Source organism: Perca fluviatilis, chromosome 21 (assembly GCF_010015445.1).
Source record: "Perca fluviatilis chromosome 21, GENO_Pfluv_1.0, whole genome shotgun sequence".
NCBI classification, from domain to species: domain Eukaryota; kingdom Metazoa; phylum Chordata; class Actinopteri; order Perciformes; family Percidae; genus Perca; species Perca fluviatilis.
The window spans coordinates 25,564,215-25,578,071 of NC_053132.1; the positions used below are offsets into that span (position 1 = coordinate 25,564,215).

At 39.4% G+C, this 13,857-nt stretch overlaps 1 protein-coding gene across 3 annotated transcripts in view; it reads right to left on the reverse strand.

Annotated features, from left to right (window-relative positions):
- abcc3 (ATP-binding cassette, sub-family C (CFTR/MRP), member 3) overlaps positions 1-13,857 on the reverse strand; it is a 61,909-nt gene that overhangs the window by 3,274 nt on the left and 44,778 nt on the right. The window contains exons 22-28 of one of the 3 annotated variants that reach the window (XM_039788171.1): positions 12,852-13,059; positions 9,011-9,324; positions 5,715-5,914; positions 2,669-2,795; positions 1,749-1,850; positions 1,041-1,187; positions 790-948 (exon numbers count right to left, since the gene is read on the reverse strand). In XM_039788171.1, the coding sequence (XP_039644105.1) occupies positions 790-948; positions 1,041-1,187; positions 1,749-1,850; positions 2,669-2,795; positions 5,715-5,914; positions 9,011-9,324; positions 12,852-13,059 (1,257 nt within the window). Of the gene's footprint in view, positions 1-789; positions 949-1,040; positions 1,188-1,748; positions 1,851-2,668; positions 2,796-5,714; positions 5,915-9,010; positions 9,325-10,707; positions 11,019-12,851; positions 13,060-13,857 lie in introns of those variants that run through there. The other 2 variants (XM_039788172.1, XM_039788173.1) reach the window with 2 other exon arrangements.

Genomic DNA, 13,857 nt, shown 5'->3' on the forward strand with positions numbered 1-13,857 from the left:
CACTTTATAATAACCATCACTAATAAATGGTAAATTGATGGCTGGACGACAGGAAAGAGAAACTTTTTTTTCTGAGGGCCAGCCTGGTTTAAAAAAAAGAAGAAGCAAGTAGCTTCTTCTTCCTCCTGCCACGTGAAATAAAAAATAAGCCTAGCGCGCATAGAAGCAGGGCTCCTCATACTACACTAATTAAACTTCAGCTAATAGTTATTTTACTGTTGACACACACAAACGTATAATTAATAATGTTTACTAAATATAAGTAATGCTATAATTGATCATATTTTAACAGTTTGTTGTTGCACACATCATAACATTTTATATATTACATTTAGTATTTGTTAATGATTTGTAAAACATTTGGATGGCTATTATAATAACTTGTTAATGGATTTTTCATGATGGATGAAAAAGATTTATTGGGGCTAAATTAATGTAACTTGATGCTTTATAAACCACTTACTAATTATTATAAGCATTAGTTGCAACTTTATAATAGTCATACAAAATAATGTTTATAGATGGTTTACAAAACAATTATTAACCACTGACAAAGTATGTATATTCTATCTAAATGTATAAACTAATGATTTTATATTACACTAAAATAACGATAAAATCAAAAACATCAATTATAACATTGCTAATAATTAGTAGGCTTTATAAAAGACCATTTCATTGTTTGTTAATAGTAAAATAACTATTCATTTACCATTTATCAATGATGGTTATTATAAACTCACTCATCTGTGGTCTTGTAAGGAATGTGGATGTGAGTGTGTTGTGTACCTGTGGAATGATGGTGAGTTTGGACCTCAGGTCGTGCAGGCCTATCTCAGATATCTTCACCTTGTCGATGGTGATCTCTCCTGCTGCAGCTTCCAGCAATCGGAAGAGGCAAAGCGTCATGGAGGACTTGCCGGCCCCTGTACGACCCACAATACCAATCTGTACACAAACAAACACACACACAGCTGTGATAAGTGAACCTTGCTGACCCATCATCATTACATATTGATGTCTCACCAAAGCCTCCCCACCTTCTCTCCTCCTTTGACGCTCAGTGTGAGGTTCTTTAGGACGAGGTCCAGTCCCTCTCGGTACCGAACGCTGTAGTCGTGGAACTCCACGTTCCCCTCCATGGGCCACTCAGGTGGGGGCTTCTTGTCCTCCACCTCCCAGGGGGCCTGTGAACACAAACGCAGCAATTCTGAATAGGAAAACTTTCTGAACAACTCATCAGGCTGTTTGGCTTTTAGCAGAACTGATTTGTTTATCACTCGAAAAACTCAGAGTTGGGCTTGAGTGTGTGCAGAGTCACTCAGAGCTGCCAAACATTTATTTTACCTCTGAGACACACTGGATGCTCCAAACAAAAGCTTTCACTAACAACTATACCAGCTATAGAATGGGGCACTTAATGTGATGGCTGCTGAAAAGGCACACTGTGTACAGTACAAATGCCCTGTCTGTCTTGCGTAACAGAGGGGCCCTTGTTGGCACAAGGTAATCTAACATCTCTGGTTCTAGTTATAGTTTATAGGTCCTGTGTTGTTCGAGAACATGACTTGGCAGCAGGACAGTTATTTTAGAATGTGGGTAAATACCTACTTTTTAACTGCAGTGCAAAGCCAACACTATTTTACTTTTGAAAGAACGCACAGACAGACACGCACACACACACACACACACACACACACACACACACACACACACACACACACACACACACACACAGTCCCAGATACCTCTGTCTTGGTCTCAGCGTACTCCTTCACTCTCTCCACTGCTACTATGTTGCTCTCCAGATCTGAAGTCATTCGCACCATCCAATTCAGAGACATGGTCACCTACAAAAACAATACAGGCAGGTGTTATTTAAATGCAATATAATGTATTTCAGGGATCCCTAGTACTGTAGGTACTTCTACTGTTGCCTGGGGGTACGTAGAAAGATTGTGGGGTAGCTCAACTAATTTGGAAAAATATAAATTACGATTCAATTGAAAATATATCCACATATGGAATCAGCTGTAACAATTGAGAGTGCATGGAAATGTTGGAAAGCTAAGCAGAGAGGTCCAAACAGTTAAGGCTGAAAGTTATGGTTAAATGGTTGAAATGGTTAGTTTAAAGCTTTAGTTCGTAACTTTTTTTAAATTACAGTAATGAACGTCTGTTTCTGGCATAGCAACATCTTTATATGGGATGGGGTTCACGGAAGGCTTGTATCATGTGGACGCGTTGACAGTTTTGTTGTTATTACTTAAAATTCCTCATGGGGGCGGCAGAAACTACACACTATAGCTTTAAGGTAGATGGCTAAAAGACTTCTTACTTGGTTGAACTGCAGAATTGGGTGGTAATTCGAGCGACCCCTTAAACATTTCCCATAGTAATTTGACCCATTGCTAATATAAAAATAGTGATTAGTGCAGCTTTAACGAAAATGAAAACGAAATGTCGTCTACATATACAAAGACATGGGTAATATTGAGTCAATGCGACCTATTTTGAAATACAGTATAAGTCATTACTGGTAACATATTGATTGACCTGAGGTACCTACTGGTATCAACAAAACAGATTGCTGATTTACATAACTTGTTATGTAAACAGTTAAATGCTACAGAATTGATCAAATTACAGCAGTTAGTTTGTAGCATACCTGCAGAGCGTAGGACACTGACAGACCCACGAGGCCTGGGCTCAGAGTGTCCTTTCCAGTCACAGCAAACAAAGCAGCAAACAACACTATGCAGTTCCCAATGAACTCAATACGCACCCCGAGCCACCTGTATGACACAATGTAACAGCAGGGTTTCAGTTAAAAGTCAGACCTAATAGGAGAACTAGGAACTCAGCTTCTGCTATAAATATGTAAATGCAAAAACATATAAGGATAAATTAGCACTAAGTTCCATATTGTGTCAGGCATGTTGTACGTCTGGTGGTGTTTTGATTGCTGATTGAAAACATCTGTGGTGACAGTCACTGATACATTAAATAATGTTTATGTCATGGTTGTGGTTGTAGTTTTTTCCTGCTTTATTGTGTTAAATGTTTCCCTGTTTCCTGGTTTATGTCTCATCATGTGTTCTGTTAGCTGTGTTTTGCCAAAGCCGGTCTAGGGAGAGCCAGTTCACTCCCTATTCAGCCCCATTGTACCGAATTTGGTTGCAGTTCCACCAGAGTTCCACTGGGGGTGATCGCAGGCGAGTGCAAAATGAATGGGAGTCTATGGAGCTAGACGGCTAAATTTGTCTCTTTCGCCTGATTGTCGTTGAGAAATCTCAGATTTGATTGTAGTTTTTGCAAGTTCAACATGGATTATAGGTCGAAAGTTGAATGAACGAGTTATTTATGTCATTTTGATTTCTTATAGGTTGAGTCGTTGTTGCCCATAACACGCTAGCATTCTGCTAATGAATGCTGATTGGTCAGTGAATGACTGATTACGATCGGAGATCCCGCTTGACGGCATCCGAAGCGGAACCAGAATGTCAGAGTGAATATTTCTGCGTGGTCTTTAAAACATCAGCAAACCAAAACTCTTTCTAGCACGTGTATTGACAGGGAGAACATAACCTGTCAGCTGTGTTGTCGATGCCTCGAGAGAAAAAAGAAAGTGACTCAGAGCTTGCCGTAAAGCAGTATCTCTGGCCATACGATGTGTATGACGTCATTGACATTTTAAAAGGCTTTTTAGAACAAAAAAGCTACTTTAAAAAAATCTAACACCCAGCAGTGTGTATTTTCTTTGCATCCCCTTTCGAATGCAACATTCAAATTACTAGACAAAAAATGATATCCTCAGAAAAGTGGATTTTGAGGGGTATAGCTCCATAGAGTCCCATTCATTCTGCACTCGCCTGTGAGCACCCCCTGGATCAAGAGTGGAAATGCAACCGGTTCAAAGCCGGAAGTAACGAGAGAGTGGAACTTCTTCCCTTATTGGAAATATAATAATTAATAATGATATATGAATAGCTATAATAGAAGTTTTACTTCCTGCCTTGTGTTTTCCCACCTTTGTGATTGTCTGCCCCGCCCTGACGTGTCCCTCGTTTTACCCTCGTTACCTTGTGTATTTAGTCTCTGTGCTGTCTTTTTCTCTTGTCGGTTCATCGTCTACCCTCCCTGTCATACCCTGCGTCGCGGCTTCATGGCAGTTTTTTTCCACTTTGGGGTTTTTCTATAGTGGTTTTTGGATTTTTGGTTTATCTTTGTTTGTGTCTGCCTGCCTTCCTCAGGACACCTTATATAGTAAGTCTTTTGGGTGCAAGCCTCGCATTCCTGACAGTTTAATTTGCTTTCACAGGCCAATAAATTATTAAAAGGCTATTTTCACAGGAGTATATTATTGTATGGTATGTGAACACTGTAGCAAGTGAAATCTTACTTACTTAGCTACTTAATGGAGTTTGCTTGATTACTTTTACTGCACTTGTTAGATAAGTAATCAGTATTAACAGTGCACAGTCGTTGATGGCAAGCCTGCATAATGCTGCAATGCAAGAGTTGTTTGTTCAGATCTACTCAGTATGTGGGCACTCAGTCCAGAGAAAGCTGGACTCGGCAATATTCAGATATATCCCATCAGTTTGTTGATAAACATGTTCAATCAAACAGCATCTGCTTAAAGAGTTTCCTTACGTTTTCACTGGCTGTCATATCAAAATGCCACATTTCAAATTAACACAAATTGGCAAATGCATTTCATCTGGACTTTATGTAAGCAGCATCATTACATGGCATGAGAACTGGACGTCCACATCCCTATTTTCAAACTGCCACGTAACAATTTGACAGTTTTGTTGACAAATTCAAAGGGACTGCATTTTATTGAAGCAAAGTTTGGAAACAAAGGAACAAATCCCGCACTCTACTCTCGCTATAGCATCATCGTTTTTATTTACAAAAACTAACGTTTCATTTGCGGTCCCTCTGGATACAGAAGAATTTTTGGATGTGTGAGTTGTTTTTAAAATTCCAATATTGCCAAAGCCACTTTATCTATTTAGCCTTTAACTTGCTTTTGTAGATGACATCAATGAAATACACATTTGGTCCTGAACCATCATGCAATAATTGCAATTGCTACAGGTGCTACTGTGTCATACAGAGGGAATTAAGTCAATATTAGAATGCATTTTGAATATTTGGTAAAATAATAATAAAATAAAAGCTGTAATCTCAAAGATTTTAATGAACTGGGTACTGCAGTTTTTCTCCATTGAATACACGGAAGTATGCACCCAATCCAGACCATGGAAATAGAATATTTATTCTATTTCTATGCTCTAGATTGCTAAAAAGCACAATTCCATTGTTTTCACTCAAATACAAATTCTAAACCAACCAGGATTGAAATTCTTTTATGGGGATGGTGCAATATATTTTGCGACCGGACAAGAAGTCCTGCACGTAAAATCACAAATTGTCAGTTTTACACTTAGCTAGTGTCGGGTTTTCATTTTTTGTGCTAAGCTAACCCGCTGCACTGTAGCTCTGTATTTACCGTAGGGATACGACAGCAGTATCAATCTCCCCATTTAACTGCAACAGCAAGAAAATGAACAAGTGTATTCCCTGTCAAACTATTCCACCAAAAGGCCTAATCCATCCAACCAGTGGCTGTGTACAGAAAGATAGAGGAGACAACAATACTGGAACATAGCTGCTGTTCTGTGGGGCTGAAACAGGACACTTACCTGTTGGACACTATACCAGGGTAGTAACTCTTTTGGTTCTCATCCACTTTCATATCACTCATCAGAACAAAGGAAGAGTGTCTGCCATAGGCTCGGATTACACTACAGCCAGTGACGGTCTCAGAGAAATGGGAATATATGGGAGAGCGGCTGACTGATTCCAGACGCTTTAGCTGGCGAGACGTGGCAACGTAAAATCTCTACAGGGGTTGAGGGAGAGAGAAACAAACAACATTACAACTGAACAAGATGGCACAGATATTCAAAAACAATTATGATGCACACAGACGAGCCCACACGCATACACACTCGCACACATGCAGAGTAATAAAGAGAGCCTGTGTGAACAAAACACCTGCAGTGCTCATTTGATATTCCAATTTATACATTTGATAGGATGCCAGCTAATGAAATAAGCTCCCCAGAGTGGGTAAGTTTTAAGCCTACGTGCAAATCAGATATCCTGCATTCACTTTAGCAATAGGCTCGCGCGAGATGAACTGCGCCTCGCCTGTAAAGTGGACGAGAGCAGGCGGCAGCAGCCGGGGGTGGTGGCAAAAATCCGCTGTCAAGTCGGACATTTTCCAGCCGTTTCCAGCAGCCTTCAGGCTGAACAGGAAGTGACAGAAACACTGCGGTCCTATTCCAATTTAATGAAATTTTATCAGACCCATATATCAGCTCCTACACAGTCTCCAGTTGTTTTTATTATGACAGAGTAGCTGTCAAAATGCTCTACATGCGATCTGTTGCTGATTTTAATTAACAACAGACTGTAGATGATCTGTAATCTGAACGGATCTGTCTCTCTGACTTCTAAACGTCACTATCAGCCACACAACATGTGGTTTGTACAGAATAAGCCTTTAAATCAGACACATATAATTAAAATCCCTCCAATTCAAAATAAAAGAAAGTTTATATAAAACGTCATCATAATGAGTCAAGTCTGAACCAATCAGCTGTTAGATCAGCTGAGAGGCCGGCGTTACCCAGCATGCCCTGGGTCCGCCTGGGTCTTGCAGTTGGTGAAAGGCCGCCTTGATCTCGTGAGGTTATCGTTGCCCACGTGTGCATGACGTCAGAGCAAGTCGAGATCAAGTCAGACACAAATCTAACCGGCGTGCATTGGGCGGCGATCGCCGGTGATCGATTCTGCGCAGACCTGTCTCATCTCGAACGAGCCTGTTGTCTTACACTTTACACTGCATGTAAAAAGACCAATCACGTTACCAACATAGTCGGAGGAACAAGAAATCACTTGTTGCATAATAACTTTGTTTATTTTTGTACAGTAAATAAGATGTGTGCTATGTTAGCACATATTGCTGCACACTATGCTGCAGGTATTTTGTTATTTCACTCATTTTTAAATAACACATTAAATGTCTAATAATCTTTCTTTTAAAGGATCAGTTTTTCTTATTATCTTTGTGGCATCACATTTACATAGGGAGTGGTTTGGCTTTCATTTGCAGAATTTCAACATGTGTCATTCAAACAGAAGCTAAGACAAATGATGCAGCAAAGACACAGGCCATGCAGGGTAGATGTCATGACAAAGCGCTAGAAATAATATAAGCTTGGGTTAGTAAAGCTGATTTTAGTCATTTGGGGGTCCAGTTAGTATAAATGCACACAGACCCTAAACGCCCCATACATTTCTGCCCTAAAATTGATTGGTTGGTTGATGTGTGACTGATGATTTGAAATGTAACAGATTTGTAAGTGTAAATATGTTTAGGTCATTATTTAAAGGTAGATTGACTTTATCTTTTGTATCCTAGAAGCCTTCCTCATCCTTAAAGCTAAAACATAGACCTATGGTAAGTTGGCACCTTTACATCGCACAGCCTTATATGAAATGTGCTACTGGTTGAGTGACTGATGATTGTTTAGCTTAATGTCTGTAGGCTTATCCTAGCAAGTGGTGGGCCCACAAGGTGGTGGGTTCATGTAGATTTTTTGGGGAGTATTTAGGGCCCTCACAAGTTTATAAAAAGAACTCCACACCTCCAGTTTGTAATAAGGAATTTCTGATGAAAATGTTAAGTTTCAAGCCCAAACTGAGCTAACCGTGAAGACCACCTAGGGTATTTTTTATTTTTTTTTTGAAAATCCCTCTCCAGAATGCCACAGAAAACATTATACAACTGTTTTCACAGGCTGATTAGTACTCCTTATGATAAGGAAACTGAACTTCATGTGAGTGCTCCTTTAACCAGATATAATAGCAGAAATATGCCAAACTGTGTCATCTTGATGTCAGGTTCAAGAGTGTGTTCACTAGATAGTGTATTATGAAATCTACAGTGGCCATAATACTATTAAAACATTTTTTGTGACCACCTACACTCACAAACCCCTTAATCTCAATAAAATACAATATGAACACAAACATGAACCACAAGCCTATGTGTCTTTAAGCTAGTGAGAATCAAATATTCTAATCATATTAATAATTCTAAATTATGCAAACCACCAGCATGTATTTTGCAAAAAGTAATGTTGGATTCTTTTCAATTTGCCTTATTGATTACAAAAAATAAATAAAATACTGCGTTTAATGAAAACTACGCACACCACCATTAACTGCTGTTCCTCAGGTACCACAGTTCAACCGGCTCTGACACCACAGTCCCTGACGGACAGAGCTGCTCCTGTGGCAGGAATAACCTCATCAAACCACAGTGGGAAACAGTTACTGTACTGTACCTATCTGGCAAGCCTGAGTGGCAAAAAAAGGTCCTGATCTTTGAAGATCAGCAGGTATGGTGAGAAAAAGACTAGATAGACGACAAAAACAAGCTCAACTAAATATATTTTAACCTACTGTAAGTAGCTTCTTTCAGGAAGTAGAAAGTTGAGTAGCAAAATAACAGTTCAGCTTAGTTCTGAATAGACACTGTATGAATAAGATGAATCCAAACATACAGTATAACTAGTGAAATTATTTCTGCCTCCAGAGTTCCCTGCCTCTGTGAATAAATGTTATATGACTAGAATTTCACTTAGCCCAAAAATCTCAATCATAGTATGACTTATTATTGGTGGAACCAACTCAACCAGGTGGTGCTGCTGACGAGAGCTTCAAGTCTTAGTCTATAGACTGGCCACTGAGCCATGAAGACCCCAGCCAGCTATGACTACTGGACTAAACTAGAGACCAAACTACACTGCACCTACAGCACTAGAACAGCAGTGACCGCTTCAACCACATGCAACAGTCTACCAGCACACACACTCTCAGACATGCATGTTGTATTAATGAGTTAGCAGACGTGTCTCCTATTTACCTGAACCCACCAATAGAACACCATTAACGGGGCTATGACTATGAGGAACATTGGGGTGAGGACAGAGCATATGAGCAGCACATTCAGTGTGTACCAGAAAGTGCGCATCCATATGTCAATATTGTCTGGGATGTGGGAGTCTATAGCATCCACGTCTTTGCTGAAGCGGTTTAGTAACCGCCCAGTGGGGGTGCTCTCGAAGAAGGCCTGCGGAGCTCGCAGGACCCCCTCGAGCATGTTGCGGTGTGTGAGCTTGGCTGCCCGCAGCATACAGTAGGCCCGGCACAACACGCAGTTAACCAACAATAGCACACCTGCGAGAAGGGGGACAACACAACAACACCTGCGTTAAATGGATAAGGACCTGGACCTGGTCCATGTCTGATGAAAATGTGTGCTCCAGACAAACAGAAAACACAAGATGCATCACTTCTTGTGAGCCAGCACAGGTCCCTAAAAGTAGAGGGGGGCGTCAGTACAAATCAAGTGGTACAACACAACTTCGGTATCAGGAAATAAACTTCTACCATCACTGGTGACTTCTCCAGAAGTGTGAATTTGTCATCAACCTTCAGTGGGTGCCATACATTTGCACCTTGTGACCCTGTACATCGGTACACTGCTTTTAAAGTTGATGAGAGTAGTGTTGATTGGGAATGACTGATACAGGCTACTGCGTTACCTTCATATAATGTATTTGCCCTAATTAATTCGGTTCTAATACGGATTACAATAAATCAACTCAGGTTATCTGTCGATTCTAAGTACTAACTCAATACCAGTGCTCTTAAAATCTGTATACCTCACTGCATGAAACTTAATACAATCATTATTATGTAAGGTAATGTGAGGCCAGGGATTGCCATGTCAGTAAAAACTGAGTTTACCTCTTGCCTTAACTGAATGAATGTAACTGCAGAAACAAGAATTTCATAATGGCATTGAAGAAAATGTATTTGATGTGGATTGGTCCCATCATCAAATATTCATAAATCATGATCATAAATATTAAAAATGATAAAAATGTGAGGAATTCTCAGAATGTTTTAACATTCACTGATCCTCTTACACGTACGCACACGCACACACACACACACACACACACACACACACACACACACACACACACACACACACACACACACACACACACACACACTACCCTACACTACATCTAACCAGCCAACTACTCTTTTACTATACCACCTAAGAACTCAGTTCAGACCTGCTCCATTTTTCCATGACAGCAAAAGTCTCTAAAAAACAAATCCAGACACACTGGCCTACAATAAAGACATTTAAGTTGATCCAGTTGTATTAACACTAATCCACCACTAGAGGGAGGTTTTAGATCACTAAAAGACTGGGTAATGTTACCTTTGGCTCCTATAATAAATAATAATCTTCGATCAGGTTTTACATAAAGTCAACTTCAGTGTATTGTGTGCATATTTGGGGCAGGCTGCATTGCTCCACCTGACAGTGTGCATGTCTTTTTGAGTGTGTGAAAGGGTGTGGAAGCAGGCTCATCAGGGACAACATCACAGGCTTTGGAGAAACAAAAGCTAAAACTGGAAGGTTAATAAAGCTGCTGCTCCAACATGCATGCGGCATGCCATCCCAGGCAGAGGACATTTGTGAGGAAAAAAGGGAGAGAGAGGATCATCTGGCACATGAGCAACATTTTCCATGAGTACCTGTACAAAGACGTATATGAAAGCCAGGGGTGCGATGACAACGGCAAAGATGGGTGTGGTGGCAATGATAACTATCATGGTGGAGAGAGAAACAAAGAAGGTGGCCAGGAACATGAGCACAGTAGCTGGAAGAGCCTCGTCTATAACGTAGATGTCCTTGGAGAAGCGGTTGATGATGCGTCCTATAGGCGTGGTATCAAAGAAAGACTGGGGCGTGTGAAATTTATTGGTGAGCAAATCATGGTGCAGCTTCCTGGCTGCGCCGATGTTCCCCATGGCTAGTGTGAAGGAAGACATCATGACCAGGATACCTTTGAATCAGAGGAGTAGGAGTGGAGGAAAAAGATGTTGGAGAGGAAGGTTTTATTGTGGAATGAGAAGGTAATGGAATTACTAGTAGACACAGTCAGCGTCTGTCCATTAGAAGTTTACTGTAAAAGGAACAACAGTAAACCTTTATGCCACACAATCACAGTCATTTGAAGGTCCTCTTGCCCAAAGCATCTCTTCAGTGGGCTTATTGTAGAAAAACTTTTCAACTGGCTGCAAGGCAAATACATTTAGGTCATTTCAACTAAGTCTGGCATTTTGGCACAATGGAGTCAAAGTAAATGTTCAGGTTCAAAAATAATGTTAGCACCATGATGTGGCAGTACATACTGTAAAACATTGCACCCCTTTGCAAAAGTCAGTCAACAATAAATGCATTAACATGAATAGGGCTTGGCATTAAAATGACCTAGTGCTTCATGCATTGCTTATTATGACAGTCACTGGCAAATTCACCAAAGAATTGCACGTCTTTTGCAACAAAAAGAATCTGTGTAATTCTCAATGCACCCATAAAGGGTGAAATGCCCCCCTAAATGCGCTGCCAAGCAAATAGCATCTATGCGCTCATCTGCTATTTGCACTAGGGCTGAGCGATTTGGCTTATTAACGATATCTCAATATTTTTAGACCATGTCACGAGATATATCTATCTATCTAGTGTTTGATTTAACCCTGTGATACGTATGGTCATACTAGTTTAATCACTCTAGTTAACTAATCGGAACTTAGAGGGAACACAGTTTGTATATGAGATTTTAGAGAGCTATTATTTTGAAATTCCACATCAGAATGTCCTGATATTGTCTAACTATTACTCTGAGGTGGACTGCTATCATTTTGAGGTGAAATTGGTCTTTGAAAACAGGAAGTTTTTCAATGACTCTCTGAGGTGGTGCACTGTCATTTTTAAGTTAGATTAGTCTTTAGAAATGTACTTTAGTTTTAAATTATTATTCACACAATTGAAATTCAATTTTTCTCTGAAATACAGTTTGAAGGCGACATTTATTATTTTTAATTATTATTAGTTGAATTTATTATTTATGAATTTATTTATCATTGACAGACTGACTGCCTGAGCTGTTAGCAATTTTTGCTTTCAGCCATGCTTGTTCTTGCTATGCATGATGGTATGATGTCATTGTGTCAACAAGCCAGAATATTATCATTATCACCATATGATTTTTTAGCATATTAAAAATGATGTGATATGGCACTCCTTTAATTTGCACATATTTAAATGAGGTAATATGCATACATTTGGCGCAAAATTGGCCCCTTTCTTTGCTAATGAGCCTCATTGCTTAAACCAATTCACAAAGATCAGTGCTAATAGCCACATGCAATTAAATTAAAATTATAAGCGTCTTTTGAGAGTCTGTGGTAACTGAAGCGCATTTATAAGGGATGTCAGAGGTGGCATTGAATGATATTTTTCTTTTATCCTCACTTTAAATCATGCCATCTTTTACAGTCTGAAGGTGTGAGTTTAAAAACACCAACAGCACTGACAAACTGAAAATGTTCACTTCTTTCTCTCTGCCATTGTTTTGCCTTATGTGTTGTTGGCGCAAAAGGCAACAAGTATATTTTGCTACATAGATAATTGCAATAAAATGCAGAAAACGGGCAAATTGCACTCCGCTGCAAAACTTTATGGGCCTGTTTGTGCTGTAATATCAATAGCGCAATACCTTCTGTGAATTGGACCTCAAGACGGGGCAGATAACGGTTGCAAGTGATGTACAATTTATGGTGCTATCAGCGGCCGCAATCCATTCTTTGTGAATTTGCCTGTCTGTGTTTCTTACCTTGTGCAATGCCAAGTGCTGCGTACACCCCCACCCTCATATGAACATTCTCCTTAGTCATATTTGTTGAGGCGTCATTGGTCCACTGGCTGAGCCAGATGTTTGCTCCGATGGCCGCTGCGCTCTGGCAGCCGTACAGGAAACAGATGAGCACTGACAGCAGAATTCCCACCGCCTTGGCGTACTCCAGGTACACTTTTGTTTTCACCTGTTAGGAGTCACAGAGTTCAGTCGAGGTCACCTCAATGACAAAGGTACAAAAATGACAATGATGTGTTATTATGTAAATAATTAAGATTAAGAGATTAAGATTAACTTTATTGTCAACATACAACAACATACAAATAAAATACAACAAACTATAATATGACCTTAACGGTGGTAATACACAACATGGTGTCATGCAATGCATATAGTTAAACATTTCTAAATATATATATATATATATATATATCAGTGCAGTGATAACGACTCTAAAAAAGATCAATAAATAAATCGGCATCAACATCAAGTGCAACAATAACAAATCTCCATCATCAGAATTATTAATGGTCATAGTGTAATATTGCAATATTATTGAGATGGAGAGAATTTGAGAAGACAGATTTGGTACAGTCTATACTTTAAATGAGGTAATTTGGTGTAAAAAAAAAAATATAATTTTGATTACATCAGACCCAGTATATCCCTTGTGATTATTATCAGAAACGGTGCACTCAGGAAAATGTGATTTGATTTGTCTGTAGCATGATGCTGAAATGTTTAGATGGGAAATATTATGTAAGTATTGGTAATATTTCTATAGGTGTAGGTTTTGTTTTATCGATCTTATTAGGTGCAATGACTCCTGAAATAATTGATAAAAATATTAATATTTACTTAAAAAATCGTATTCCTAAAGAGTCGCATTTCACATTTTCAGATTCCATCTGTTAAAATTAAACTTGCCCTAAAACATTAAAAACTAGCGGCATCAGATAAAAAAAAAAAAGGCAAAATGTCTATC